Source organism: Eutrigla gurnardus (assembly GCF_963514095.1).
Source record: "Eutrigla gurnardus genome assembly, chromosome: 18".
Classification (NCBI taxonomy): domain Eukaryota; kingdom Metazoa; phylum Chordata; class Actinopteri; order Perciformes; family Triglidae; genus Eutrigla; species Eutrigla gurnardus.
Window position 1 is genome coordinate 21,680,292 of NC_139929.1, and position 27,771 is coordinate 21,708,062.

The window sequence follows — 27,771 nt, forward strand, 5'->3', positions numbered from 1 at the left end:
AAAGCAGCAGCAGATCCGCAGCTTGAGTCGTCCTAGATGTGTGTTTTGGAGGTGTTGTCTGTATCCCCTCCTCCTCCTCCTCCTCCTCCCCCCCTCCTCCTCCTCCTCGCTGTGCGCTCTGCCGGATGACTTCAGCTCCACCGACGTCTAGCTGCGCCTCTTTTAACCCTTTGCTCGTCGGGAATCGCGCACACTTGTGGTGTTGTATGCTGAAGACGCGCTCCCCGCCGCCTGAACGCACCTCCTCATCAGAGAGCGGAGTTAGAATGACACGGGAGCTCCAACCGGAGCCGCAGCAGCAACAGTGAATGCTCCTCCGCTGTACGGGAGGCACATACGGGGAACCGGGCCTGAGACGACACCCAGCGACGCCTTACCGGCAGGTATGTGAGCAGATGTGGAGGAGCTGTTAGTCACACACCTGCTCTGAGATCAGCCTGCGAACAACAGGTGTCCGGCTGTATGCTGCGTTCACGGCCCAATCAACTCACAGCGACACACGTCAACACATCACACGTACACTGTGGGTGTTTGGCGTCATGTGCACCATTCCCTCACCACAGCTCACTACTACAGTCATGCTTCATGTCTCTGCGGTGAACGCGTGCTGCTGCTCCTGGATCACTGAGCTGCTGCTTCATCGGCTGTCAGGGCTGGATGGGGATTCACCACTCAGCTCAGCTACGTCACACCGCCGGGGTTCCCCCTTCCGTCATGCTGGGGATGATGCCTTCACGAACCGTCGGATATTGGCAGAAGCGCACACGGACGTTCACACTGCTTTCTTTTTGTATGAATGCTTTTCAAACACTGAATATGAAATGTAATGTGAAGTCTACAGGAACTACTGAGACTGGAGGCACATATTCAACACATTACTGGGAAATAACACTTGGAATGAACTAAAATCAACACACAGCCTATATGAAATTCATCATATGCATAATAAAGATTATGGGCTTTTGGGGGTTTCCAATTAGGTTTTTTAAAATGTTATATTTTGCTTCATGTTGCAGAATGCTGAGAACGAATTATCTATACTGGATGCACTTTTTGAGTTACATTTATTTTCATTATGAGTTTAGGGAGTCGAGACTGACATTTTTGTGATTGTTTAATAATCATAATGATATAGTATATAATGATTTTGCTTTCATTTGAAAGACTATAGCAGAAGCCGGGTGGATGATGCTTAATTTTAGAAATCAAGAAGAAAAATGGGTAACTTAGCCAGCATCTATTTTTAGCTTATATACAGAACTGATTTAATAATGAAACAAATATACCAGCTGTATGTGAGAACGCATTTTGGTTTTATTATTTCATTTATACTCAGGAAGTCAAGCAATGAATGCCCTCTATTACACAAAGTTTGTGTGATGAATGAAAAGATGTGGTATTTTCTTTTTGTCTGACTTCACTTGAAGGCAGCAGCAGCAGGCAGAGCAGTCCTCCTGCATGTCCATCATCATGCTTCCTGAGAGAGTTCCCTTGAACTCATCAGCACTCTGTCTTTTAGAAGACGTTAATATCTATCTGAGGGATGTAATCTAGTCACCTTGACTGTTTTCAGTTCTGTCATGCAGTCGCCTGACGCGACACCGCTGCATGCATTGATCAAAATGACCTGCACCACGGCTTCATTTTTCCAGCGATCAGTGTTTTCATGATTGGTTAGACGATAGATGATGAATTGTGGCCTTGCTGTTGGACGGGGCCCACAGAGCCATCTATCAAAATGTGACACATTGGTATACATTTTCTTTTTCTAAAAGCATCAGTTGCAGCTCTTCTTACGCGTTTACTACAGCAGCTGAGAGCTGGAGGAGGCATGCTGACCAGCCTTCCTCTCTCAACTCCCTTATTTAGTCAGGAAAAGAGAGAGGGAGGAGGGGAGAGGAGAGGAAGAGAAGAAGGCAGAGAGCTTCTTGTCACAGATGAGACAGATCCCAGCCTGGCAAATTTACACACACACACACACACACACACACACACACACACACACACACACACACACACACACACACACACAACACACACAAGGAAAGTGGGGTTGCTGAGGGAACTCTTGGTGTGTTTTTCCTTACACAACAATGAATCCATGTCTGAATAAAGGAAGTGGAAAAAGCTCCGGACTTCACTCATATAGTTCAAACACATATCTAGAAACATCACATTATTTAAGTAAACCATTTTCAGGGAAGCAGACATATTATAAACAATATTTGCCAATTTATTCTGTACAAAATAAATCTTACAATATGCCCAACCAAAAAAATGCACAATCAATATCCAGGTGGTTCGTTCCACTCAGAGTTTAAAGGTCACATCATATACTGATTTTCCTCAATTCCACACAGCTGTCAGAGGTCCAACAACACTGGATTCGATATGCATTGCCCCAAACCCATCCATGGTCCTGAATTTCAGCTGTCTAAAAGTTGCTCAAATGAGCTCTGCTGAGAACAGGCTGGTTTCTGTGTCTGCACCTTTAAATGCTAATGAGCTCCGTCTGTCATCGCCTACTTGGAGAGAGATGGAGATGATGCCGCTTATGCTAGCGGCAGCATGCACCAATGTTTGCGGTGGATGTATACGAGGGTCAGTGTCGAGGCAAAGCCAGCTTTGTACTGACCCTCGTTACTGAAGCAGTCTGATGTGAAGTGGTTATCACACACACATACTGCAAGCTGGACATACAACAAGATATTTGTCTTTTGGAAGGTAATTTTGTAATATGACCCTGGATTTCTTTCAGAATATTGTCTTAGTATATCAGGGTTTTATTTCACTTCTATCCTCCAGATATTTATCTGAGAGCAGATGTGTTCACACTGACAGAAATGTGTATATTACCAGCAAAGCTTCTCTGAACTGGAAAAGGTGATAAAAGCAAACACAGTTGGAGTGTTGTATGGGATTAAAATATCCAACGTGGCATCATGACTTTTCGTTAATATACACGCCACTGCCTGTGGCGTGTTATCTGTATGCAATTCGAGCTATCCGCGTGTATGTGTACGTTCTGAGCGAAACGACCCATCACATCCGCGTGTTTGTCAGCGCCCTCTAGCGAAACGACCCATCACATCCGCGTGTTTGTCAGCGCCCTCTAGCGAAACGACCCATCACATCCGCGTGTAGGTAAACGCCCTTTAAGGTTAGGGTTCAGCGTTGATAAACATGCGAAAAGGCGATTGTGCGTAGTGATAACATGCCATAATGGCATACGAGTTGGCGTGTCATACATACACCGATTCATGAGATCAGTCTGAAATACCAAACACTTTGACTGGCAAACTACGTGTTTAAGAAGAAATATGGATCCATTTAATCTTACAAGTCAATAATCATTTCTTGTTTTTTCTATTTTAAATCAATTGGGGGAAACAGGAGAGGACGTTGGGAGAAGGTATGGAAAAGTCACGTTTGTTTGTGAACAACTGATAATAAGTCATTCTTAAATGGACAGAGAGTCGACTATATGCAGAATGTGTACAACATGTTTATTGACCAGCTCAACTGTAAAAATATCTCACCAGTCATGGTTACTTAAAGACATACATTTTTACTGCATAATAGGTCTTACTTGGATTGTAACACAGGTCCTTTAATATGACTACTGGTACACAGTAGAAAAAAGGCTGTACAAGTTGAAGAATAAACAAAGTGTCCGATGAGGAAACCGTCGCATCCAGTCATATGATGACTCAGGACGACAGTGTGAACGTCGATGAGCTCTCAGGACTTCATCCACTCATCCATCTGTCCGACCAGCATCCTCCTTCCATCTGGATTTCAGTGTGGCGCTCTCACTTTTCTTGGCTCGCCGTTCAACTCATCCTACTCTCGCTCACACTTTCACACTCTCTCTCTCACACACACACGCACACACACACTCGACTGTCTCAGCGTCTGGACAGGTCGCCTCCTGTGAGGGAGAGAAACAGTCAGACTGATGGAGTCATCTGAGCAGTTGACAAATGTGATCCATGGAAGACATCTTGTGTCTGTGATAAGTGTGCGTCAGTCGGAGAGAACCAGATGAGAAATGAGAAAACTTGTGGCGGCGGTTAATACATGTGTGTGTGTGCGTGCGTGAGAGCGGCACCACAGCATCAAGGATTGATGGCCGGAACGAGTAAATCCGTCAGCCACGATGTCTGCGGGTGTGGAGCTGGGGGGGGGGGGACGTGAGCCGGGGGGATGTTCTGAGTCGTATGTGGCTACATCCAATTAACTAACGCAATCAGCCATGTTGATGAATGGATTAGCACATAATTGCTTCAGAGGTGGGATCCCTGATTGAATTATTCATGGTGGGCAAAGGCAAACGTATGTGCGTGTGTGTGTGTCGTCCCAGTGTTGATGGAAAGAGACTGAGGGAGGAAGAGGCCGACATGATGGTTCCTGAGCTACCAGCTCCGTCAGTGACGTTCAGCAAGGTTCCTCCACCTGCAGCCGGCCGAGGGGACGAGTACCCAACAGACTACTTCTGCATGTGCAAGGGGTACTTGGAAAGATTGTGAAGTACAGTAGCACAATCCCCAACATTCATATTATACTTTGATTAGCAGTCGGCCGATTGTTTGAAAGAAATATGGCCTTTATTTCATCAATAGTGTTAAAAACATCCAATTAAAACTCCCTTCATGTGATCACATGTGGAACATGACAGGTGGTGTCATCTAGGACGGGAACCACTGAGCTAGTGTGAAGTGCTACAAGGACCTGGACTATGGACCGTCGGTGAGACCATACGGATCATGATGCAGGGCATTCAATATATTGTGGATATAGAGATATATTGTGTTTCAAAATGTTGATAAAATATTGATGTTGTGTGTTTTTAATATTTAGCTTTTTGAGAATTTGATCTCTTGATGTCATGCTAAAACGGCTAAATAATAACACAGAAGAACCAATCCAAATGTACTGAAGTTTGAGTCAGTTCAACACATTATAGGTCAAGTGTTGAAGCAAGCTTGGAAGCCTTTAATGTGATTAATCTGAGATTTTGTGTCAGGTGTCATTGCACACTTCCTAATGAGTTAAATGATCTGTTGATCAGCTGTTGATTGTTTAGTCATGTTGTCGATATTTCAAAATAAAGACAGCTGATCACTAATCAAAGGCTAGTTGCATGAGTTTTCTGGTTGACATGATGTTTGCCTGTATCAGTAACTCCACACTGTCCGTGTGATTTAGCCCTTTGAAAGTGTTTTCTCTTCTACAACACCAGCAGTGAAATGTAATGCCGCTCCTCTTTGTCTGCAGCGTCTAAACAAATGTCACGTGCACACATGTTTACATATATTCAAACTCTGGTTCTCACACTGACATGAGGGATGAGCATGCAAATCCTTTTGGCCACATCCATTATCCCCCACCTTGGCAGCTGGTGCATTCGCAGCTGTGTATGACGGGCAGGACGACCGGCTCGCTCTCTCCGCTCTCACACTGCAGGCTGAGGAAGCGCACCGGGTTGTCAGGGTCCAACCGGTAGCTGCAGCACTCGCAAACTGACTGGAGGTAGGGCTCCTAGGAGGAGGAGGACGGGGGAAAGGAGAGCCGGAGGGGTAAGGTGGAGGGAGCCAATTAGGAGAGTATAATATGAAGAAGACAGGGTGGAATTAGAGGAAGAGGAGGTTATGGAAAAAGGTTTGAGCAGAAAATAATAGGGTGAGTTTCGAGAAGGTGAACTGGTATCGGCAGGACTGATGCAGGAGAGAGGAGGCAGGTGAGGTTGGTCTCGGAAATAATACACACAAAACTAAAGGTGTGGACTACAGTCTACAGAGGACAAACAGGACCTCACAATACAGGGACATGTATCTATCAAACATCTACACACAATACAATATCACCTGCAAACATGACATCAGACAATAGCTCAAATCAAGATATGTAATGTGAGTGGGGTAGTTTCCACGGATTCATTATAATTCAACTATGCACCTCCACTGAGCTGCTTAGCTTATTTTAGCTAATTGGTTTCATTGACCAGTAAACTTGGCTCTCACATCTCTTTTCAGCTAGCTGCCTTCAGCCAAAGAGCTCAGATGAGCCCAGTGTACACTCCCGACCCCAACGGCACACACATACAGGTGCCTAGTCTTAACCAGTCACTTAAAGCAAGACAAAGCAGGAGGAGAAAGATTTCTCTGCTGTTTACAAGTCATGCTCTTTCTAATTTATTCATGCAATGTTTGGCTCATGACTTGGTGTTGAATTCATGGATCTCGGATATATTGTGATGAATGTGAGGATGATCAGATGCGATAGGAGGAAGGGTCGGGAGCAGGAAGGGTCATCGGTAGGTCTTTGACCTCACGTTGTCCTGTCATGTGCCACAAAAAAAGCTGAAGAAAGATGACTCCATGAATGTGGATGGTGCCCTGCATTCTACTCACACATTAGCCATGGGAGACATGGTGTTTTCAGGTCTTTGTGACATTCTTTTCCCTACAGCAAGTGACATAAATAATATATCAGCTCTTTCAAACAGCTATCAACACGTGTCAATAGACTTTTCTGGCCACTTGGGGGCAGTGGAAGAAGCTGTAAACACAGCACTGACATTGTTATCAGCATAAATGTTAGCAAAGGGCTACTTATGTGCTAATCCAGCAACACAGAGCAACATTACAGGGCTTCATCAGCGCAATTTTCACCAAAAACATCTGGAAATGAAGCTGCTGAGAGCCGAGGAACCAAAACATTACCGCTGCAGGTTGTGAAATTCAAATAAGAACTGAAAGATGATAAAACCATAGAGCTGAGTCAGGTGATAACTATCAGCACAACATTGGGAATACAGTAGGTGACAATTTGGTACTTTTAGGAAAGCCAGCCTTGGTTTTGCATGACAGAAGGCAGCGTCTTGGAAGTTGTTCTCACGTGTCCAATTAGTGCAAGTGAGAACCCGAGCAGAGAGAGGTTGTGGGAAAGAACAAAGGGAGGTGGTGGAAGCGGGGAAGAATAGGAGGAGAAGTAGGTGAGAGGTTCAAAAACACCTCCGACCTCTCTGTAAAACTGTCAAATAATTATTAGTGCTTCATATACTTTTAAGACTTGGGCTGTTGGTGGGGAACAGCATGGGATTCTTGTGAATGCATTCCTGCTTTCCTCCAGTCCTGCTGATCAATGAAAAGGGAACTTCTCTGTGCTCGCCTAGTAACTGGTTACCATCCCCGGTTGCCACAGCAACAGGAGGTAGCGACACATTTGACTCCGGCATTTGAGCTGATGTATAGTTTTGCTAATCTGACTGACTATTTTTACAGTGATGTATGGAAGCCAAGGATGAACAAAGTCGCCATGGTGACAAGGTGACGAGCTCGCTGCTTCACCGGGAACAAAGAGAAGTGAAGAAAGAAAAGGAGGAACAGAAGAATCCCTCTGCACGTGAGTCCCATTGGAAACATCTATATTTAGATCACCGGGGACTCAACTACTGAATAATGGCTTTTATTTACTTTCCTTCATGGGAACTCTGCATTTAACTGGAACCACATGTCAGACGGCCAACGATCAAATAGCCAGCTTGTTCAGTTCACACCCTGAAGTGTCTGGATGCCTCTGTGTTTATCTATGACTCAGATTAAAGCAGGTGCGACCAGCAGCATGAGGCCACATGTTCCTTCATCACTCTAAAAAGACCACACCAGTGTTATTAGATGTCTTTGTCCATTGACAACATCGGCACCTAGTTTACATAAACCTCTATCATGTTTGACAAAACTGCTTTATTTTTGAGATATGAGATACTTTGTTTGTTTAGTCCATATTCAATAAGTTACAGAATGGAGCTGAAACAAGTTTGCCAAGGTTAATTTAAACTCACCTCGTCCTTAAAATCCTCTCAAATTCCAGTTAGAAATTCAGTTCTAGTAAGGAACTATTTGTCCAGGTGCAAGGACATTAGGCCCAACAGCTCTGTTGTGAGTATAAAGGAGGTCAACAATCCTCGGGCCTGTGGTTGTAACTGCTCCAGCAATGAGCCCAATATGTCCCATTCCTGGCAGCAGAAACACATGGTGAATGAGCCGCCATTGGCCACAACTACACCACCAGACACCACCAGAGTCTTGCCGACCCAGGCCGGGGATATGGATATGCGATCCTTGTACCTTGTAGAGAGTATGCTTGTTATTGAGGTCGGCGTACGCCGAAATGAGACTCTTGAACTTGATATTTGCGGCTAGCGGGACCCCGGCCAATAATGTAAACTGGAAGCAGCTGACATAAACAAGAAGTGAACCTGAGTGAAAGTAAGAATGTAACTACGGGTCTATGAATACTGACTGACCACCAGAGGTAGTGCTTCACACTGGATGGCCAGCAGAGTCACGAGGAATCCTCGTAACCCACCTCATAAGGATGTGGCAGACGACCTCGGCCAAAGGGCCAATGGATGGGAGGTGGTGACATCCGTCTGTAATATCTGGAGAACGTGCTCGGTGCTGCCAATGAGGCTGCGGCACACACTGTATGTCCTCTAAGGCCCCCCTCTCAAGGTCACCCATGACGTGGAGACATTTAGTGTTGGAAAAGTTCACTTTCTACATGAACTAGTTCAAAGTTCAGTTCACAAACAGTTCACTAGTTCAGTTCATGGTTGTCTGTCTGTAGATGTTGGCCCTGTGATAGACTGGTTACCTGTCCAGGTGTACCCTGGCTTCGCCCAAGCTGGGATCGGCTCCAGCCCCCCACGACCCTGAATACAGGATAAGTGGTAGACGATGTATGGATAGTTCAGTTCATAGTTCATAATTAAACATTTTGAACTAAGTTCACAGTTCCAAAAATGAACTAGTTCATAGTTCTTTTTTCAATATGTTGCTGCAAGCTATTATTTTTTTAATTATTGCCACAGCCTATATAGAACCACAGACAGCAACACGTTCGACCACAATATGCAGGCACAACACTGGTGACGTTCCTGGTAGAGTGGCTTTTTACTCCGGATGGGGCAGCTGTAAATGTGCCCAAGAGGTGAAGAACTGACTGTAGGACAAGATGAAAAAGGAGCGATCTCCCGGATGAGAGCGGAAGTTATACCTGAGGAGGTGTCATCCCGAGGTCTCGTGACTTTGTTGATATCAATACTCGACCTGTGCATGTGCTAGATAGAAGATATCCAGTGTGAAGCACTCAGTAAGGATGAAATACAACCTGCTTCTAGCTTCGGATGCAGACGTGGTTTGATATCAATGCACTCTTGGGAATGGCTTTTAAGGCGGTGATTTTCAAAAGGTTGAGTTCCCTAAACCCAGAGACTGAACATTCTCATAGAGTGTTTACATGAACATCTCTGCTCACGGAGAGAAGTCAGAATCAGACAGCCTTTTAAAAAGCTCAGGAGGAAAACAGATGGACAATGTGGCTGTGCGGTAATCCTGATTATTTCATATTGTCGAAAATGTCTTATAATTTAAGTTCGACACACATTGTTAATCAAGTGAATATTGCATTTTTCCTTACTTTATGGGCTGATATTGTTCGACATTATTAAGCAGAATTAACTGTGCAGCCCTGATGGGCAATTTCCAAACAATTATGACCAACAGCTTTTTTTCTGTTCCAGTTCTGGTCCCTTTTAGTCCACTTTGCTGCCTGTATTGATCTTTATTGTTACCAGCTGTCACTCATGTTGAAGTCAATACCCGTCATGTTCCCAGGGTATGATCTTCTGTGTGTGTTTATTCTCCCTACCTCCAGGATGACATCGGTCCTGGACAGACAGCGTCCCCTGCAGAAGCTGACCTCCACGTTGTCAAGCCGACAGTCTCCCTTGGTGATGTTCCTGACCTGCATGTAGCGACGACACTCGGGCTCAGGCTCGCCTGACGGGAACACAGAGAGGACAGATTGGACAGAGCAAAGGGGTGCACAGAGGGCAAGCAAAGAGACATCAGGAAAGAAAACACAATTTTCGCATTAGAAGTATGAATAAAAAAGACAATAGAAGAGACGAGAGAGTTGGTACAGAGAACACAGTGACATTGCCATGCTCCCTCGCAGCATGTGACATTTCCTCCATTGGGAGAGAGATTAAAGCCCCAATGTAGGTTAAGTCATGTAATCTCTCACTAATTGGGCACTGTGGCACTTGGTTTTTAGCCTCCTATAAAATGAACTTTAGAATATTTAAATCAGTCAGTTGGTTTGAGTTTGTGATGTGCAATAAAGGAAATCTGTGTGTTTGTTTGAGATTTGCATGTTTTACAACAAGTAACATGTCAATGCCATTTTTTCTGCATCACCAAAGCTGAAAGTCGTGATGGTTAACTCAACTCAACTTTTTATTTGTCAATTCCTTCCATGAACCACATACAAGAAATGGAAACACTGCTGGTCATGCTGGTAATGAGACGGCGTGTTTTCCTGCGTAGTGTGTTGCACTCACCTGGAAACTGCTTCCGACAGACTGGACAGCAGCTGCCTGGCTCCTCCACCTTCACCTCCCCCTGAGAGAGAGACCACATGACAGGACACAACAACAAGTGATGTAGGACAGAACAGCGAAACTCTGCTGCAACCTGTCAACACATGGGCAGTTATGTTTGGCCATAAAACCTGCTTCATGCATTTCATTCAACATGTGACAATAAGCACACATTGTACATTCTTGGAAAGGACAAGTAGGTCCCAAAGACCGAGCCATGCAGGCACTGTCAAAAACTACAAATCTATCAATCAAATACCTGCTGGAGCCGGTCGGGAGACAAGAGCAAAAACAGGGAAAGGCCTTCAGTGTTGTTTGCAGTTTGTTCTTTGCTCTTCTGTTAATGAAGAAGCCCTCTCCACGTAAGATAGCATTCATTCTACTGCAGCATCGACACTCGTCTGTTTGGGAGCAGCCATTGTTGTTCAGAATGTGAAGCCACACTCGTAGCTGCCAGGAGCTCCTTTCTGGATGCTAATTGGTCCCTGCACCGCCTTGTCAGACACAAATGCTTAACTTGAAGCCTGACAAGATGGATGTTTGTGTGACATGTGATCCCACTGATGTCATGAGACTTACATTAGCACTAAACACAAAAAAGAGCTGAGGCTGGAGGGAATGTCATTAGTTTTTGGTATTAAGCAAAGTATTAAACACATGAAACTAGCCGAAACCTTATGGCAACCATGAATGGTGATATATATTATCACCAATATAGTTTTGTAGAACCCAGAAGGACCAATGAAAAATGTATTATGAAACGTTGGTCCCAGTCCACCTACAGCACTGTTGGTTTACACCATTAAGGACTGATTTAGACCTGGGACACCAGGGGCCCAGATGGGAAAAGGACCTGATACAAAAAAAAGGTGACACACAAAGACCAGAAATAGCTAGACCAGAAATAGCTAGACGACGACACAGTGACGTAAAGACACAAAGGACGTAGACAGAGGGAGCGAAGCCACGGAGGAAGAGACGTCGAGGACAGTCCTGAGGAAATCATGGTGTCCCGCGGTGTCCCCGTCTGAGAAAAGCTGCTGTTACATACAGAGACACACAGTGTGAGAGCAGGCTTCAGACCCCCCCACCCCCAACACCAGCTCAGCCCGGAAACTTTCCCTAACTATAAAATAATCTACACACACACACACACACACACACATACACACACTGCTCTCCTAACCCCGAGGACTTCTCCTCCCACTCTGCACTGCTGCCAGCCTTCCCTCAGGGCCGGAGGCAGCCCACCACTTACAGGGTGAGAGGTCACAAGGACGATCAATTTAAATGTGTTAAGTGAGGAGACTGCATGTGTGTATGTGTCTGATGCAGCAAAGGGTAGAAACTGTGTGAAATTTGGATTCCTGATTATTTCAAAGAAAAGGGCACTTGGCATTTAAAGTAAAGGGTAGTCAAATCTCCATCATCTACCGGCTGAGAAGAAATAAGAGCTCCATTATTGTGTCTGGGACAGAAAAAAAGAACTAAGAAGCGTCTGTGTTTGAGAAGAAAACATCTCGATAGCTTTTATCACTCGACATGATAACAACCTATAATCCATTACCTTGAAACGGGCTTCCCAGCAGAGCGCTGCTGACATGTTGGGGGATTTCATTTTGTGCTTAACTGTAAGCTGAGTCATAAATAACCGAGTGCACTGTCAGTAACCAATTCTCAGCCTGTCAGGGGAGGGAACACTGTGCATTAAATGACCTTTTTATACGGGCCGGCATAAGGAGTGCTTTCACTGAGGCATAACTTAACTCCATGCAGCCAGGGGACAAGAAATAGTTACGCAACCGGGACTCTCCAGAGCCACAATGCAGCGAAGTAAAGAGCCGTGTACCACAGGTGCAACACTCAGTAGACTGTTTACTTTGTGGAGCTCACTGTGCTATCAACCTCTCCTTTAGAGGATGTCAGCAGAATGTATTTTTACCCTGGCCTTAAAACAGCCCAGTGAGCTAAAGATATACTGAACATTCAGCTTACTGTGTCAAGGAGGAGACCGTTGACTTTTTACTGTGACTTTACTTCATCACAAGATCTCCTGCACATTTAGTAGTGGGCCACTTTCTATTTAAAGGGTTGTTCTAATACAATGTTGTCCCTGAGTGCAGCCTCACAGAGCTGCTGGTGTGCCTGAACACTCAGTCTTATTAAAGTAGCTACCTTAAACATATGGCATAGAGCTGGGGAACAAGGAGAAGCCTCGCAAAGGGATGCTTGGAGAAAAGTTCCACCTGTCGCAAAATGGAGTTGATTTTTTCCTTCATCTGCCTCTAGGTTCTATAGCGCGCATCCATAATAGCCATCTCAGCTCAGCGTTTTCTGCGAGATGACCAGCTCTGAACCACTCAAACAGAATGTGTATGATGGAGCTTTGTGTGAGGAATGAAGGCACTGTGCTCACCAGCGGTGACAATCACGCACTGGTACCCAGAATCCCTCATGCATGACGACCCAATTACCCGAACCATATACAGAATGCCCCGTCATAAAAGAGTTAATTGATGAATATTTTAAATCTACAGAAGATGCTATACTTGCATATGATGCATGGCACCATTCATTTAGCAGAACAGGTTGTAGCTTCGCCATATTTGCAATGTAACTCAATGATGCTTAACGAGGAAAGTAGGTTTTAGCGTATCATGGGAGGTAGAAGGGCACGTAAAGGGAAAAGTGAAGGCTTGAGGGAGGATCAGACTGTCAGGTATTGATCTACTTCAGCCAGAGACTTGCAGAGAACGGCCCACACATTTCCCCCTCGCTCAGAGTAATTGAGATGTTTGTGACCAACAGAGCAGCGTGAACTGTTCCACCCCGGGGTGGGAGTGGACTGATGTGCTTGTCCGGAAGACTGATCCAGCCTCTGTATGTGAACCTTCCCTCTATTTGGATATTCACTTGCATGCAGTAGGAACACAGACCTCTGCACAAGACCCACTAGCTGTGATGACAACGCAGCTCTGAGCCTCACATCTTCCTCATAACCTGCAGAAAACGCTGAAGGCTGGAGTTTTGTACGTGTCCACATACTAGGTGGCTTTGATTTTGTACATCGGATAGTGTAGGCCAATATTAGGTCTGTGGTTTCCAGCATTCCACTAACTGGGCTATGATATACAAACCGTTATATTCTAATTATATCTACCCAGCTTTTAGCCCGATTCAGTGGCTCCCAACCTTGTGACCAGGATACCAACAGAGGTTGCAAAATCAATTTAATCCCTGTTAAGGGAAATAAATTATTCACTCTAATCTTGACCTTTTCTTTTATTAAATACTCTATAGTTTCATCTCTGTCGTGTTAAAAAATCATCCACTTTAATCATTCTGATAAGGGAAAAATCACACTTTAACTGAAATAATCACAACTGATAGATATCGCTCTGAAATGACGAGTTTGGTCGGCTGTCGTCACTGACATCTAGGAAGGATCAGCACACCTGCGTTTTAATTTATCATATGTAAGGCCCTTAGTTATTATGATAACTTCCTTACTGGAATCCAGAATTAACAAATGACAGATCACAAATAGAATTATCGGCCGATATTAGGCATTTTCCAAACTATCGGTTACTATCGGTATCGGAATTTATAATGGCCTATAAATGAATATTTTAAAAATGAAATAAAAACGGACGAAACACCCTAATAGAACTTAACAGAATTTGTCTCCAGTCTTGTTGGAAGTTATATTTATGAAGCTTACTTATGAAGTCTTTTAATACTGGTAACTTTGTGTTTGGTTGTTGTTGTTATTGTGTTTTTGTTCAAAGGACTTTAAGTTTTATATCTTAAGTTTGTATTTTTATTAGGGCTGTCAGTTTAACGCGTTAATTAGATTAATTAATTACACTAGAAAATTAACGTGTTATAAAAATTAACTGAGTGGCAATTCAAAGCGCGAGCATTTTAAATTTGGCCCATTGAATGACCCGTAGGCTACTTGGCAGTGGCACTAGCACCGAGGAACTTGTCTGGACGTGTTTGTCACTTCCTACCTGCGTCGCTAGTCAAAGCAGGGTGACAACAGACACGGACGCGACTCAGGAGAGTGAGGCGAGCACATCGTTGCTAGGGTCTTTGAAGGGCAAGTTTATTTATAAAAAGAACGAAGACGGGACTATCAACGAGAACGCGGTGATTTGCAGCTTTTGTAAAAAAAGAATTCTCCTATCAGCGAAGCTGCTCCAGCTTGACTTATCATTTAAACGCTAAACACGTCGGGACAAGTTCCACGGTTACCGGTGCTAGTGCTACTGTGAGAGCACTTCGCCAACCCATGCTTGCAGAATTTGGTAAACGAATGAGCAAAGCCACCACAGAAAAACTGGCAAACTCAATTGCTAAGTGGGTTGCTGCTGATTGCAGGCCTATTTCAATCGTGGAGGATGAGGGCCTAAAGGAGGCGTTTCAGATAGCGTCATCTGACCCAAATGTCCAGCTACCTTCGAGAACTACGGAGATGAAAATAATCCACCAGCTGTTGTCAGATCCTCTAACGTTAGCTTGGGGTGGGTTTTTGATTTGAGGAGTTATGCCCCAGGTACTGTAGCTTTTTTTAGATTTTTGGTAAACAATGTCATGTTCTCCTGACTTGCCTGCTGTGTCAGCAGCAAATGTGGCCTAAGTGATAGGCCTAAAAGAAATGCCTGTTGGCTTCTTGTTCTTGATTTTGCCTTATTTAGAGGCGTGTTATACTTCTACTTTTCATTTTAAATTGCTGTATTGAGTCAGCTTTAGTACTCATTTTGAATTGAGAGTCTGCTTAAGTGCCTATTTGAGACTCAGCCTTATTTTATTTCTGAATTTTATTTATTTTAGTGTATTTGTATTGAATTTGTGAATAATGCACCTGGCCTAATTGGTTTGCTGGGATGTGCTTGACCATTTTCTTTTCAATTTCATTGATGAAACACACTTCACTAATAAAAATGTGGATTTCAAATCTTCTCTTCTTAGTGTATTCAATTGATTAGTCATGCAATACAATTTTGTAATGTCCTAGATTTGAATTCTTTATTTGGGTACCTTTAGCAGATATGAGATTGTAATGAATTAGATTCATTTTTTTAATCGCCTGACAGCCCTAATTTTTATACATTTTTATTTATCAGAACTTTAATATATTTTGATGTTCCTCTGTTCCATTGTGACAATAAAATAAACAAGATTATTTTTAAACTGCATTATCATATTATTTTAGTGAAGACTCATAAATAACTACAAATAACTAATGTGAGGGAAATCTGTGAATATTTTGTTACGCGTTTCTGAAATAATAATAAAAAATATCGGCCGATATATCGGAATATCTGATTTTTAAATCAACAAACATTTGTATCGGTATCGGCCTTCAAAATCCTTTATCGGTCGGGCTCTAATCACAAATCAGGTTGGCTTTTGAAGTTCCTTTAACTCAGATGTATGGTCGACTGGTTTCCACTGCTATGCACCTTACTGCTGTTATACTGACGGACTTTATAGATTGACTTATAACCATATGTGTAACACGTCATATAGCCGACATAGGGGGGTCCAGGGGCATATATGGTCTACGATTTGAAAGATTTGTCAATCGAGCCAAAATTTATCCGATCCAATCCTCGCTCACTCTCCTGCTCCTGCTCACGTCTCGTCCCGACCCACTTCCACATTTGAAACTACGAGCGGACAAGACGCTTGTTGCCTTGAGCAGTTCAGGTATGGAGCAGGGCTTTTGGCTGAGGCGCAGGGGGGGGATTGTGGTGAGCGATCGGCGAGCAGTTTGGGATCGGGAACTAGAAATCCAACCAGCACCCGCTGCATTTACACCAATAATGTTTCATCATTCGTGGCCGTAATAAACTATGGGCCCTATTTTCATAGACCAGGCACAGTCGGAGCCACGCCGACGGGGTGTGTCCGCCTGGACTTAGCAAGTCTCGTGCACGGTGCAGTCTGGCGCAGGCATGCCTCCCGTCACTCCTACCCCCGCAAGTGGGAAAGAGGGAGGAGAAAAGGCGTGAGTGGGAGACGAGGAGGAGCCAAGGCGTGGACTGGGATTAATACAGCCGATTCAGATCTTCACCAATCAAATGAGCTCCTCTCCTCACCTTTAATGCGTTAGGGGAGGTTCACTGCAAGTTCCGTCACTTGACAACCCAATGACAGAAGCAGCGCCGCCACTCCCACCACGCGCATTAGGGCAGTGCTGAGCACCAAAATATTATGAAAAATCATCATAGTCATAATAATTATAATGCCGATATTATATCACTATAGAAATTGTAGGCACATTTTAGGCATGTCTATCACAAAACAGGGTCAGGGCGCACAGCAGTAGACATAATGCGAGAACCCGGTGCCTGCACGAGCCAGCCGGGCCATTCATCATCATCATCACCGTCTTCATCATCTGCGCTCCACAGCTGCACCGGATTCCCCGTCCAACACCAGAACGGCGGGACACCGGGACCTCGCGTGCCGCTCAGACCAGCTGCAGCCCCAACTCCGGTTCCAGCTCGCGGCAAAGTTGCGTGTTTCTCCACGGACAAGGACAACAGGCTGCCGAGGCGCGAGACCAGCGCACAAGCACAACACGATCCCCAAAAGTTCTGTATGCTAGATTTTTTCAGGCATAGACGCATTTTATTAGCAGTGGATAGATATGAAAAACAGGAGAGAGAGAGGGAGGTGTGACATGCAGCAAAAGACCTTCGGAGGGGATTCAAACCGGGGTCGGCGGCGTATGCGTACGTGTAACATACATGGCATGCGCTCTAACCACTCCGCCACCTGCGCGCCTCTAAACCACTATTTTTCGGGTAGGCGGGGGCATCATAAAGGAATTCTGCTTAGGGCACCAAAATGGCTAGCGGCGGTGCTGGACAGAAGACAGCAGCAGCAGCGCCAGACGGCCAAACTTTTCCCAGGATGAAACTGATGTTTTGGTCCGAGAGGCACCGGCTCCGCCACCCTGCGCCACGCTGCGAAACTAGGGCCCTATTACTGCGAAGTCCCGGTCCGAGTTCATGTTCCCATTCATTGTCTATGTAAGAAGTCGTGCAATGCCGTCGCGGCTAGTTCCGAGAGACGGGGCGCCGCCCGCAAGCTCTCTAAAATCTTTTAAACTGACCGTTGTCGATCTAAAATAAAGACAGATTCAGCAACTGCATAGCTTATTTATCGCATAAAATGTTTTCAGAAACACATTTCAGTGAACTATTTTCGTAAAATAAGAGGGAGGTGTGAGGCTGCGAGGGGAGAACAATACGAGTACACAGAGGGGAGTTGGGGGGGGGTGCTTTTTTCAAACCTTTCAAATCGTAGACCATAGCTTTAAGTCCATTTACCATGATAAAATAATTTTCAGACTATGGAAGCCTAAATTAGACTGCACCATAGTCTCGTCAATGTGTGGGAAACACTGGTTGTAGTCCATTCATAGAAATGTAGCAGAACAGACATTCCCATTCAAATTGACAGCAGGATGGTCAGAGTGGACGCTGTTTTTATGACCACCGCTGTAGACAGAACGTAGCCTAACATGTGTGTGTGTGTGTGTGTGTGTGTGTGTGTTTACAGCCCGACTGAAGTGTGATCAACAATCAAACGACCACGGCGAACAGATCAATGTCGGGTCTACATGTTTTTTATGGGTTAAGTGTGTGATGATGGTTGGCTGACTGAAATGTCTTGTTGTGGTATTTGTACCGTACATGCCATTTGTTTGAAGGTGGCTTCCTTCTTGATCTCAACGCGACTAACTGAATAAATAAAGATCAGCTAAATAAATAACTTAAGGCAAAATGATGATGAAACCATTTATCAGCCCGTGGAGATTGTGTTGTTTCTACTAAGGGAGCTCTCCCTCAAGGCTCCGGGCGTATTAGACCATTCAGAGTGATGATGCAAATTTAATGCAATACAGGATTTGTGCTTTAATTCAGTGCCTTGCTTTTTTTTATTTTTATGGATAAGCCAAAAACTGACACTTCCATTTAATTGAATTTAAGTTCAACCACACAATCAGACAGATGCCACGTTGGTGTCTCACCTCATCACAGTGGAGTGGTGGACATCTTGACTGGCACAGTTTTTCCCCGTTCACACAACGACATGAGAGACAGCCCTCCTCCCACTCTGATCCTGCCTGGTTCACACACAAAAACACACGCACAGCATTTTAGACTTTAGAAATGCAGGTAATATGATGATGCCTCCACAGCCGGCTAGTCTGTCTCTCCACACTCACATCCTGGGAGTCGGTCGGTGCAGGTTTGAGAAAGTGCAACTTGTCATAGCTCAGGATCTAACCCAGTAAAGCTCTGGCTGCACCCTTGTGCATAATTTATTTGATGGTGGCCTGTTATGATGCTGTAATTGTAGCAATGCATAATACAGACTACATTATGTATTTTCTGTGTGTGAGTTAGCTATAGAAATCATTAACAATACCCTTGCAAAGGGGAGTGCCTTTGTGGGTAACAACAAGCTATTTGGTGTAATAATGATGAGGCAGTCGATTGGAAAACCATACAGGGTCTTTATATGGACATTAGTCATGACCAGCTGACAGACAGAGAGAGAAACAGAGGAGACAGGCAATAAGAAAGTGACACATTGAATAAAAAATGACAGAGAGATGAAGGGAGAGAGGAAGAGAAAGACAGGGGTGAATGGGGATGAAAAGAAAAGGGTTGGCGAAGGCGAGACATTAAACAAGACTCCTGTAATGAAAGCAGAAGAGGGACTAGTGAGAGAGAGGGCTGAGGGATAGGAGAAGGGAGAAAGGAACAAAGAGGGAGGAAAGCCTAAAGAAGAAAGATCAAGGGGGGATGTGACCTCTTGTCAGTTTATGATTAATTCTTATAATCCTATAATATCCCCTTCTTCATAAATAATTCCTGGCAGGCTTGCCTAGTTGTGCTCCCAGTGCTGGCTTTCTACAGCACTTCCTACATAATTGATGAGGCTGAGGGCTGGAGAGGCACTGTGGTGTAATGTGGCCCGTGGGGCATGTCACTCATCTTCTAATAGGCCCTTCGTTATGAGTAAATAACACAATGGGAATGAATTGGAGGGAGCATAAACAGCAAGCTGATGGGAAGGTTCAACTGCACGACACGATGAGGCAGGCACATTGGGTACAGACTGCAAAGTTAGCTGGGCAGCAGAGACTGTTTGCTGTGTGTGTGTGTGTGTGTGTGTGTGTGTGTGTGTGTGTGTGTGTGTGTGTGTACCTCCCACAGGATGCCCTGGTCATGGCAGGGGCAGAGGGCGGGGATGACACAAACCCCCCCGGTGTTGCGGTAAAGCCCCTCCTGACACACGCAGCCCTCGCTGGAGCGGCTGCAGTTGGCGGGAGAGGAGGAATAAATGTCCCGGCAGCTCCGCTCGCACAGCGGGACCTCCTCTGACACGCTCCTCCTCCACTGCTCCCCGTCAGGACACGCTGAAAGAGGGAGAGGAGGACAGGGGGGCATGGAAAAACGGAGGGAGGATGAGAAAGGAAGACGGTAAGATGGAGAGGGGGAATTGAAAAAGTGGACACGAAGGTAAAGCATTACTCAGCATGACATTTATTGGATCAGTGTTTCTCTCATTTAAGATTCTACAAGCATTTTAGAACCACAGGAAATAACATGCAACACCAATTACTACATCGTTTAACCCCTCCCCCAACCAATCATAGCTTACCAAGTAAACTAAATCAATAATAAGAGACTAAGATACTTTGTTGTTTTGCATGTCTATTCATTGTGTTTAAAGCCGGTTTTCCACAGTCGTAGGCTAATATCAGTATTCCAGCGGTGGCTGTAGGATTGAGGGATCAAAATGTCTTTTTAAAATAACTCCAGAACAAGAATAAGTCTAAAAGTCAAAGTTAATTGAAAGAAGATAACCAAAATAATTTCAAACATGCTTTGGAAACAACATTTTCACTGTGGTCAAGAACAGTTTACTCTCCCGCCTGCCCAACACAAAAGGTGAGTTATATTCATTCAAGAAAGTTGATTTAATAAAAAAAAAGTTGTTCTAATATTTTTTAACACTGTCAACTTCATGTGCAGGTTTAGAAGAGAACGGGGGGACTAAGCCAACTTGAAGCTTGAGGTTCCACACTGCCGTAAACGGGGGATGCTTTATTGATCGTTGTGTGTGATGAGGTTGTAGAGAAGTCCTGTCTACTTCAGGGGCTTTAATTAGAGATTAAAATCAACTGTGAATACAAGTATCTTCCATTCGTCTACACACATCAAACATCACTGTGGAAATGAGCAGTCTTTGAGTTCCACATTTACCAGCCATTTATAATGTGATGGTCTAGGGTTTTGTTGCTCCTCTGTTTTCCCCCTCCCCTTTTGCTTTCTGTTTCAGGTCGGGGCAGGAGGCGTGGCTTGTTTCCCAGACTGAGATCAGACACACCTGGCTAGCATCTCAAGCAATCACCACACCTCCATTTAAACCCTGTCATGACTTCACCATGTTGCCAGATGATTACGTTCCCGTCCTGCGTGAGCTCTACCAGTTTTTTGTCACCTGCTCACTCATCGCGACAGCCTGCCTGCCTCCTGCCTCTGCCCTCCTTTTTTTGGAGTAGGGTGTTGTGTGTTTTTTGTGCTAAGAGGAATAAAAACTTTGAACTTCCTCTCATCAATGGTCTCCTGCATTTTCTGGTCCAAATCCCAGCCCTTAACATATAATCAGTGACAATAAAAATGTGTGTTACTCATGGGAGCATAATTCACATTATTCTAAAAAACAAAGTCTCCAAAAATGACTAGTTTTAATTGGCATTACATTACACACACTCCCAATCTGTCCAGCTCAAGGTCTGAGATAACAAGGCTGCATGACGGTCCCCCGTTCTGTCACTTCAAAGCACGCACACACACACACACACACACACACACACACACACACACACACACACACACACACACACACACACACACACACACACACACACACACACACACACACACACACACACACACACACACACACACACACACACACACACACAGAAGTGGTCAGCACATAAGTATCGAACTGTGCAATTAAGCGAAGTCACTTCTCTGAGCTAAATGTTTTCCAAAAAGGAAATTCAAGTGAAGAAAAGGATCATCAGGTCTAGCTCCGGCTCAGCAGTTTAATATATATATTAGTTTAGAAATGGAACTGCTTTTTGAAAACGTAACCCACTGAGACAAGTTTATAGATCTCCTTCTTTTCAATACAGCATGTTGTGAATACTTTGAAACAGTATCAAGCTAGAACGAGCCCTGGTCCCGATAAAACTGGCAGCTGTATTCTGTGTTCTGTCATCAGAGGGTCCAAGAGCCACCTTAACCTTAGTCTATGTATGGCTACAGACCTGAAGCTTACTAAGATGAGAGTGGGACTGAATGGGACATTAGTCTGGACTAACTTCAACATCAACTGGCTCTCCCCACCGCTGTCCTCTCTCCTGTCCTATACATGCTGTACACCAACCGCTGCCACAGCCAGACTGAACACCACCACAATGCTGAGTCTGCTGAAGGAGGAGTTATTGTCCCATGGTCCTTTTCACATTAGTTTTAAGTTGGTGTCAGAAAGGCCTTTGGAATTAAATGTGACAGACCAAGGGGGTGTGTATTGATCTCCATCACTCCAACCCTGTCAACAGAACAATTAATGATCAGGATGTAGACACCGTTGATTCTTGGGCATCACATTCGATAAGAAGCTGAGCTTCACAGCGATGTTTTGTTTGTCCATCCATCCACTGCATCTCTCAGTTCTGGTTTCCACTTTGTTTTATCCTATGTTGTATTTAAATGCTTGTGAGTGTTTTTGATCTTGTGTTATTACTATTTTCACTGCTACCGGAACAACTGCCCCTTAGGGGACAAACAAAGTTCTAAATGAAATGACGAGCACTCTGTCAATATTCAACTAAGTACTTCAATTAACGGTTACAATATTGGCCTTTGCTTAGTCACAGTTTATGTCCCACAACGATCGATAAAGCCTCCCCTATCTCCCTTCTCACTCACCACAGTCAGGGGCCACGCAGGCTGTGGTGCGGTGGCCAGGGCCGTCACATGGGGCCCCTCCATACTGGCTGGTCTGCAAGATGATTCTGGTGGAGCTCTGTTGCCCTGTACCACAGCTTGCTGAGCAGGGACTCCACTGGGACCAGCTCGACCACTCGCAGTCCACTGCAGGGGACGGGAGAAGAACATGGACACACGGAGGTCACTGATGGGTTTACATTCATTTACCAGCAGCAATAAAGCACTATATAGAAAAGAGCTGCCATCTGAGCATTATTCCTCAGCTAGCGCCAGTAGAAGTACAATTACAGATAATAAGCCCACATTGCTTTTTATTAAAGCCATTTGTTAACAGCACCGCTGCCTAGAAATAATGCTGAAACTGGCAATGGAAAAAACCCATAAGATTCATTAATGTGTAAATTTCGGGACAAAGCCTCCCCAAAGGCAGCTTGTTATATTTTTAGATTTCGTTTCAGCAAAATCGGGCATTAGGGAGAAAGCAAGACAAAGGGCTGACACACAAAAACCACATATGTTTGTGTTATTCCTCCTTTTTCAAAAGACAGAACCTGGGGTTTAAGGAAAATGATTATCAACCTGCCCTTACCCTCATATTTTTCTATGCATTATGTCTGTTGGTCATGCCTGCTGTATTCATGTGCACACAGTGGTTAAATGTGAGATTGTGGTTCACTTTCAATGTAGCTTATGTGCACATAAAAGAAAGAGTAGCACATGTGAGAGGATGCTTCATGTCTGCAAGTTTCCCAATTGCAAAACTGACTTGACTGCAGTAATGCTGTTCACTATCCATCGTCTACCGCTTTATCCTGTATTCAGGGTCGCAGGGTCGATCCCAGCTACAATTGGGCGAAGCCAGGGTACACCTGGACAGGTAACCAGTCTACCACAGGGCCGACATGTAGAGACAGACAGGTAACCAGTCTACCACAGGGCCGACATGTAGAGACAGACAGGTAACCAGTCTACCACAGGTCCGACATGTAGAGACAGACAGGTAACCAGTCTATCACAGGGCCGACATGTAGAGACAGACAGGTAACCAGTCTATCACAGGGCCGACATGTAGAGACAGACAGGTAACCAGTCTATCACAGGGAGACATGTAGAGACAGACAGGTAACCAGTCTACCACAGGGCCGACATGTAGAGACAGACAGGTAACCAGTCTATCACAGGGCCGACATGTAGAGACAGACAGGTAACCAGTCTACCACAGGGCCGACATGTAGAGACAGACAGGTAACCAGTCTACCACAGGGCCGACATGTAGAGACAGACAGGTAACCAGTCTACCACAGGTCCGACATGTAGAGACAGACAGGTAACCAGTCTATCACAGGGAGACATGTAGAGACAGACAGGTAACCAGTCTATCACAGGGCTGACATGTAGAGACAGACAGGTAACCAGTCTATCACAGGGCTGACATGTAGAGACAGACAGGTAACCAGTCTATCACAGGGCTGACATGTAGAGACAGACAGGTAACCAGTCTATCACAGGGCTGACATGTAGAGACAGACAGGTAACCAGTCTATCACAGGGAGACATGTAGAGACAGACAGGTAACCAGTCTACCACAGGGCCGACATGTAGAGACAGACAGGTAACCAGTCTATCACAGGGCCGACATGTAGAGACAGACAGGTAACCAGTCTAGCACAGGGCTGACATGTAGAGACAGACAGGTAACCAGTCTACCACAGGGCCGACATGTAGAGACAGACAGGTAACCAGTCTATCACAGGGAGACATGTAGAGACAGACAGGTAACCAGTCTATCACAGGCTGACATGTAGAGACAGACAGACAGGTAACCAGTCTATCACAGGGCTGACATGTAGAGACAGACAGGTAACCAGTCTACCACAGGGCCGACATGTAGAGACAGACAGGTAACCAGTCTATCACAGGGAGACATGTAGAGACAGACAGGTAACCAGTCTACCACAGGGCCGACATGTAGAGACAGACAGGTAACCAGTCTATCACAGGGCCGACATGTAGAGACAGACAGGTAACCAGTCTACCACAGGGCCGACATGTAGAGACAGACAGGTAACCAGTCTACCACAGGGCCGACATGTAGAGACAGACAGGTAACCAGTCTACCACAGGTCCGACATGTAGAGACAGACAGGTAACCAGTCTACCACAGGGCCGACATGTAGAGACAGACAGGTAACCAGTCTATCACAGGGAGACATGTAGAGACAGACAGGTAACCAGTCTATCACAGGGCTGACATGTAGAGACAGACAGGTAACCAGTCTATCACAGGGCTGACATGTAGAGACAGACAGGTAACCAGTCTATCACAGGCTGACATGTAGAGACAGACAGGTAACCAGTCTATCACAGGGAGACATGTAGAGACAGACAGGTAACCAGTCTACCACAGGGCCGACATGTAGAGACAGACAGGTAACCAGTTTATCACAGGGCTGACATGTAGAGACAGACAGGTAACCAGTCTACCACAGGGCCGACATGTAGAGACAGACAGACAGACAGGTAACCAGTCTATCACAGGGCTGACATGTAGAGACAGACAGGTAACCAGTCTATCAGAGGGCTGACATGTAGAGACAGACAGGTAACCAGTCTATCAGAGGGCTGACATGTAGAGACAGACAGGTAACCAGTCTATCAGAGGGCTGACATGTAGAGACAGACAGGTAACCAGTCTATTACAGGGCTGACATGTAGAGACAGACAGGTAACCAGTCTACCACAGGGCCGACATGTAGAGACAGAGAGACAGACAGGTAACCAGTCTATCACAGGGCTGACATGTAGAGACAGACAGGTAACCAGTCTATCACAGGGCTGACATGTAGAGCCAGACAGGTAACCAGTCTATCACAGGGAGACATGTAGCGACAGACAGGTAACCAGTCTATCACAGGCTAACATGTAGAGACAGACAGGTAACCAGTCTATCACAGGGCTGACATGTAGAGACAGACAGGTAACCAGTCTATCACAGGGAGACATGTAGCGACAGACAGGTAACCAGTCTATCACAGGCTAACATGTAGAGACAGACAGGTAACCAGTCTATCACAGGGAGACATGTAGCGACAGACAGGTAACCAGTCTATCACAGGGCTTACATGTAGAGACAGACAGGTAACCAGTCTATCACAGGGAGACATGTAGAGACAGACAGGTAACCAGTCTATCACAGGGAGACATGTAGAGACAGACAGGTAACCAGTCTATCACAGGGAGACATGTAGAGACAGACAGGTAACCAGTCTATCACAGGGAGACACGTAGAGACAGACAGGTAACCAGTCTATCACAGGGCTGACATGTAGAGACAGACAGGTAACCAGTCTATCACAGGGAGACATGTAGAGACAGACAGGTAACCAGTCTATCACAGGGAGACATGTAGAGACAGACAGGTAACCAGTCTATCACAGGGCTGACATGTAGAGACAGACAGGTAACCAGTCTATCACAGGCTGACATGTAGAGACAGACAGGTAACCAGTCCATCACAGGGCTGACATGTAGAGACAGACAGGTAACCAGTCTATCACAGGGCTGACATGTAGAGACAGACAGGTAACCAGTCTATCGCAGGAGAACATGCAAACTCCACATAGAAGGAACCCAAACCCAAACTGGGAATCGAACCCGGGGCCCTCTCGCTATGATGCTAACCACTACACCACCGTGTAGAAAGGAAAATAGTATTTAATGTAACTAATGTAACATTTTGTGCATTTACATTGATCACTAAGTTGCTGAGTGAGAATCAGTATAAATAAAAGATCACTTATTGTTTTCTGACAACTTGATTTTTGTTATATTGAAGTTCTGTTCATCTAGGAGGCCAACATCGACATTGTTCTTGCTTCCCAAATGTCCACTTTGGAGGTGGTGGGTAAACTGTTATCATGATCAATAGATTTTAAAATAAGAACTCCCAGGTTTAAACCTGAGTTCTTATTTTAAAACATGAATTTGCCTTTAAATTCAATTAAACACTGCTTTCTGTAAAATGTCACTCAACATTCACTACACCCAGGTCCTCCTATTCACACATTAAGTCTCTAGTGAAAACCCCATAATCTTTCATGCCTTTCTCCCTATGCTAGTTCAAGGTGGTATTGTGTGTTGGGCTGTAACTGCTGTGAGTGTCGCTCAGTTGTTTGAGCCAACTGTTGCAGCAGCTGTTACTAACTATAGACAGGCTGACATGTCTGTCATGGTTCTGACCGTTCAACCTCAGATTATTAGTGCTGCTGCAATGCTCAAACAGAAGTGCCTTATGAAGCCAGCAATGTGTTTATTAAGAACAACTGTGACTCACCTTCACACAGCTCTGACGTGCAGTTGAACACTCCTCTATGGCACACACTGGAGAGAGAAGGATCAGCGAGGCTGATATTATTGATGATATATACACTGAGATACCAAAGCAACCATCACGTCACACGGCTGATCCCGTCAGACTTGTTAAATGAGTATCAAAAGCACTGAGGAAGACGAGCCGGCATACAGCATGTCTGCTGTACGCCAGACCGATGGCAGATCTGTTACAGCTCATATAATAGTACCAACCTGGATTGTAGTCGACTGCAGAGTTTGACTTTGCCAATGCTCGACAGCACTTTCAAAAATGTCAGGAGTTTTGAGAAGCAATGTTTTGAATTTCAAAATATCACTGTCAAATAACTTGGGATATTGAGGTAAATATATCTGGCATTAGTTAAGTATGTACGTAGCGGAACAAAAGGAGGGTAAATTCAGTCAATGTTGACTTTCACACAGGACAATAACCGTGGTGTCCTGGGTGAAAGTTCAGTGCTTGTTGTAACCATCCCGCTCTGCGTCGACTCACTCTTTATATTGCTGTATGTTGCTCTGACAATCTCATAATGGGTTCATGTTGCAGTTGAAAGCCTGGTGCATGTCATAGAGTTGCTAAAGGGTACCTCAGTAGGTCTGCGTCAGACAAAAAGTGGCACACTTATATTTATAGGAATCAAATTAATTCTACCATGTTTAAAGACATGTTTTAGGTTCTGGCAGTGGTGGACAGTAACGGAGTAAATGTACTTAAGTACTGTACTTAAGTACATATCCAGAGGATTTGTACTTTACTTGAGTATTAGATTTCTTTGGTACTTATTACTCTTACTTGAATACATTTCCAAGACAAATACTTTTACTCAAGTTAATTTCTAGAAAGGCTGAAAAGTACTCGTTACTTTCAGGTCTGCTCTTTTTTTTTAAATA

At 44.8% G+C, this 27,771-nt stretch overlaps 1 protein-coding gene across 1 annotated transcript in view; it reads right to left on the bottom strand.

Annotated features, from left to right (window-relative positions):
- Positions 1–3,614: 3,614 nt before the first annotated feature.
- Positions 3,615–27,771, bottom strand: part of sspo (SCO-spondin) — a gene marked incomplete at its 5' end in the record, with an annotated part of 130,722 nt that continues 106,565 nt past the window's right edge. Inside the window, 8 exons of the mRNA XM_084033780.1 lie at positions 3,615–3,931; positions 5,391–5,541; positions 9,718–9,848; positions 10,412–10,472; positions 18,501–18,596; positions 19,687–19,898; positions 22,489–22,653; positions 26,843–26,889. Coding sequence (XP_083889906.1) covers positions 3,909–3,931; positions 5,391–5,541; positions 9,718–9,848; positions 10,412–10,472; positions 18,501–18,596; positions 19,687–19,898; positions 22,489–22,653; positions 26,843–26,889 — 886 coding nt within the window. The 3' untranslated portion in view covers positions 3,615–3,908. The remainder of the gene's footprint in view (positions 3,932–5,390; positions 5,542–9,717; positions 9,849–10,411; positions 10,473–18,500; positions 18,597–19,686; positions 19,899–22,488; positions 22,654–26,842; positions 26,890–27,771) is intronic.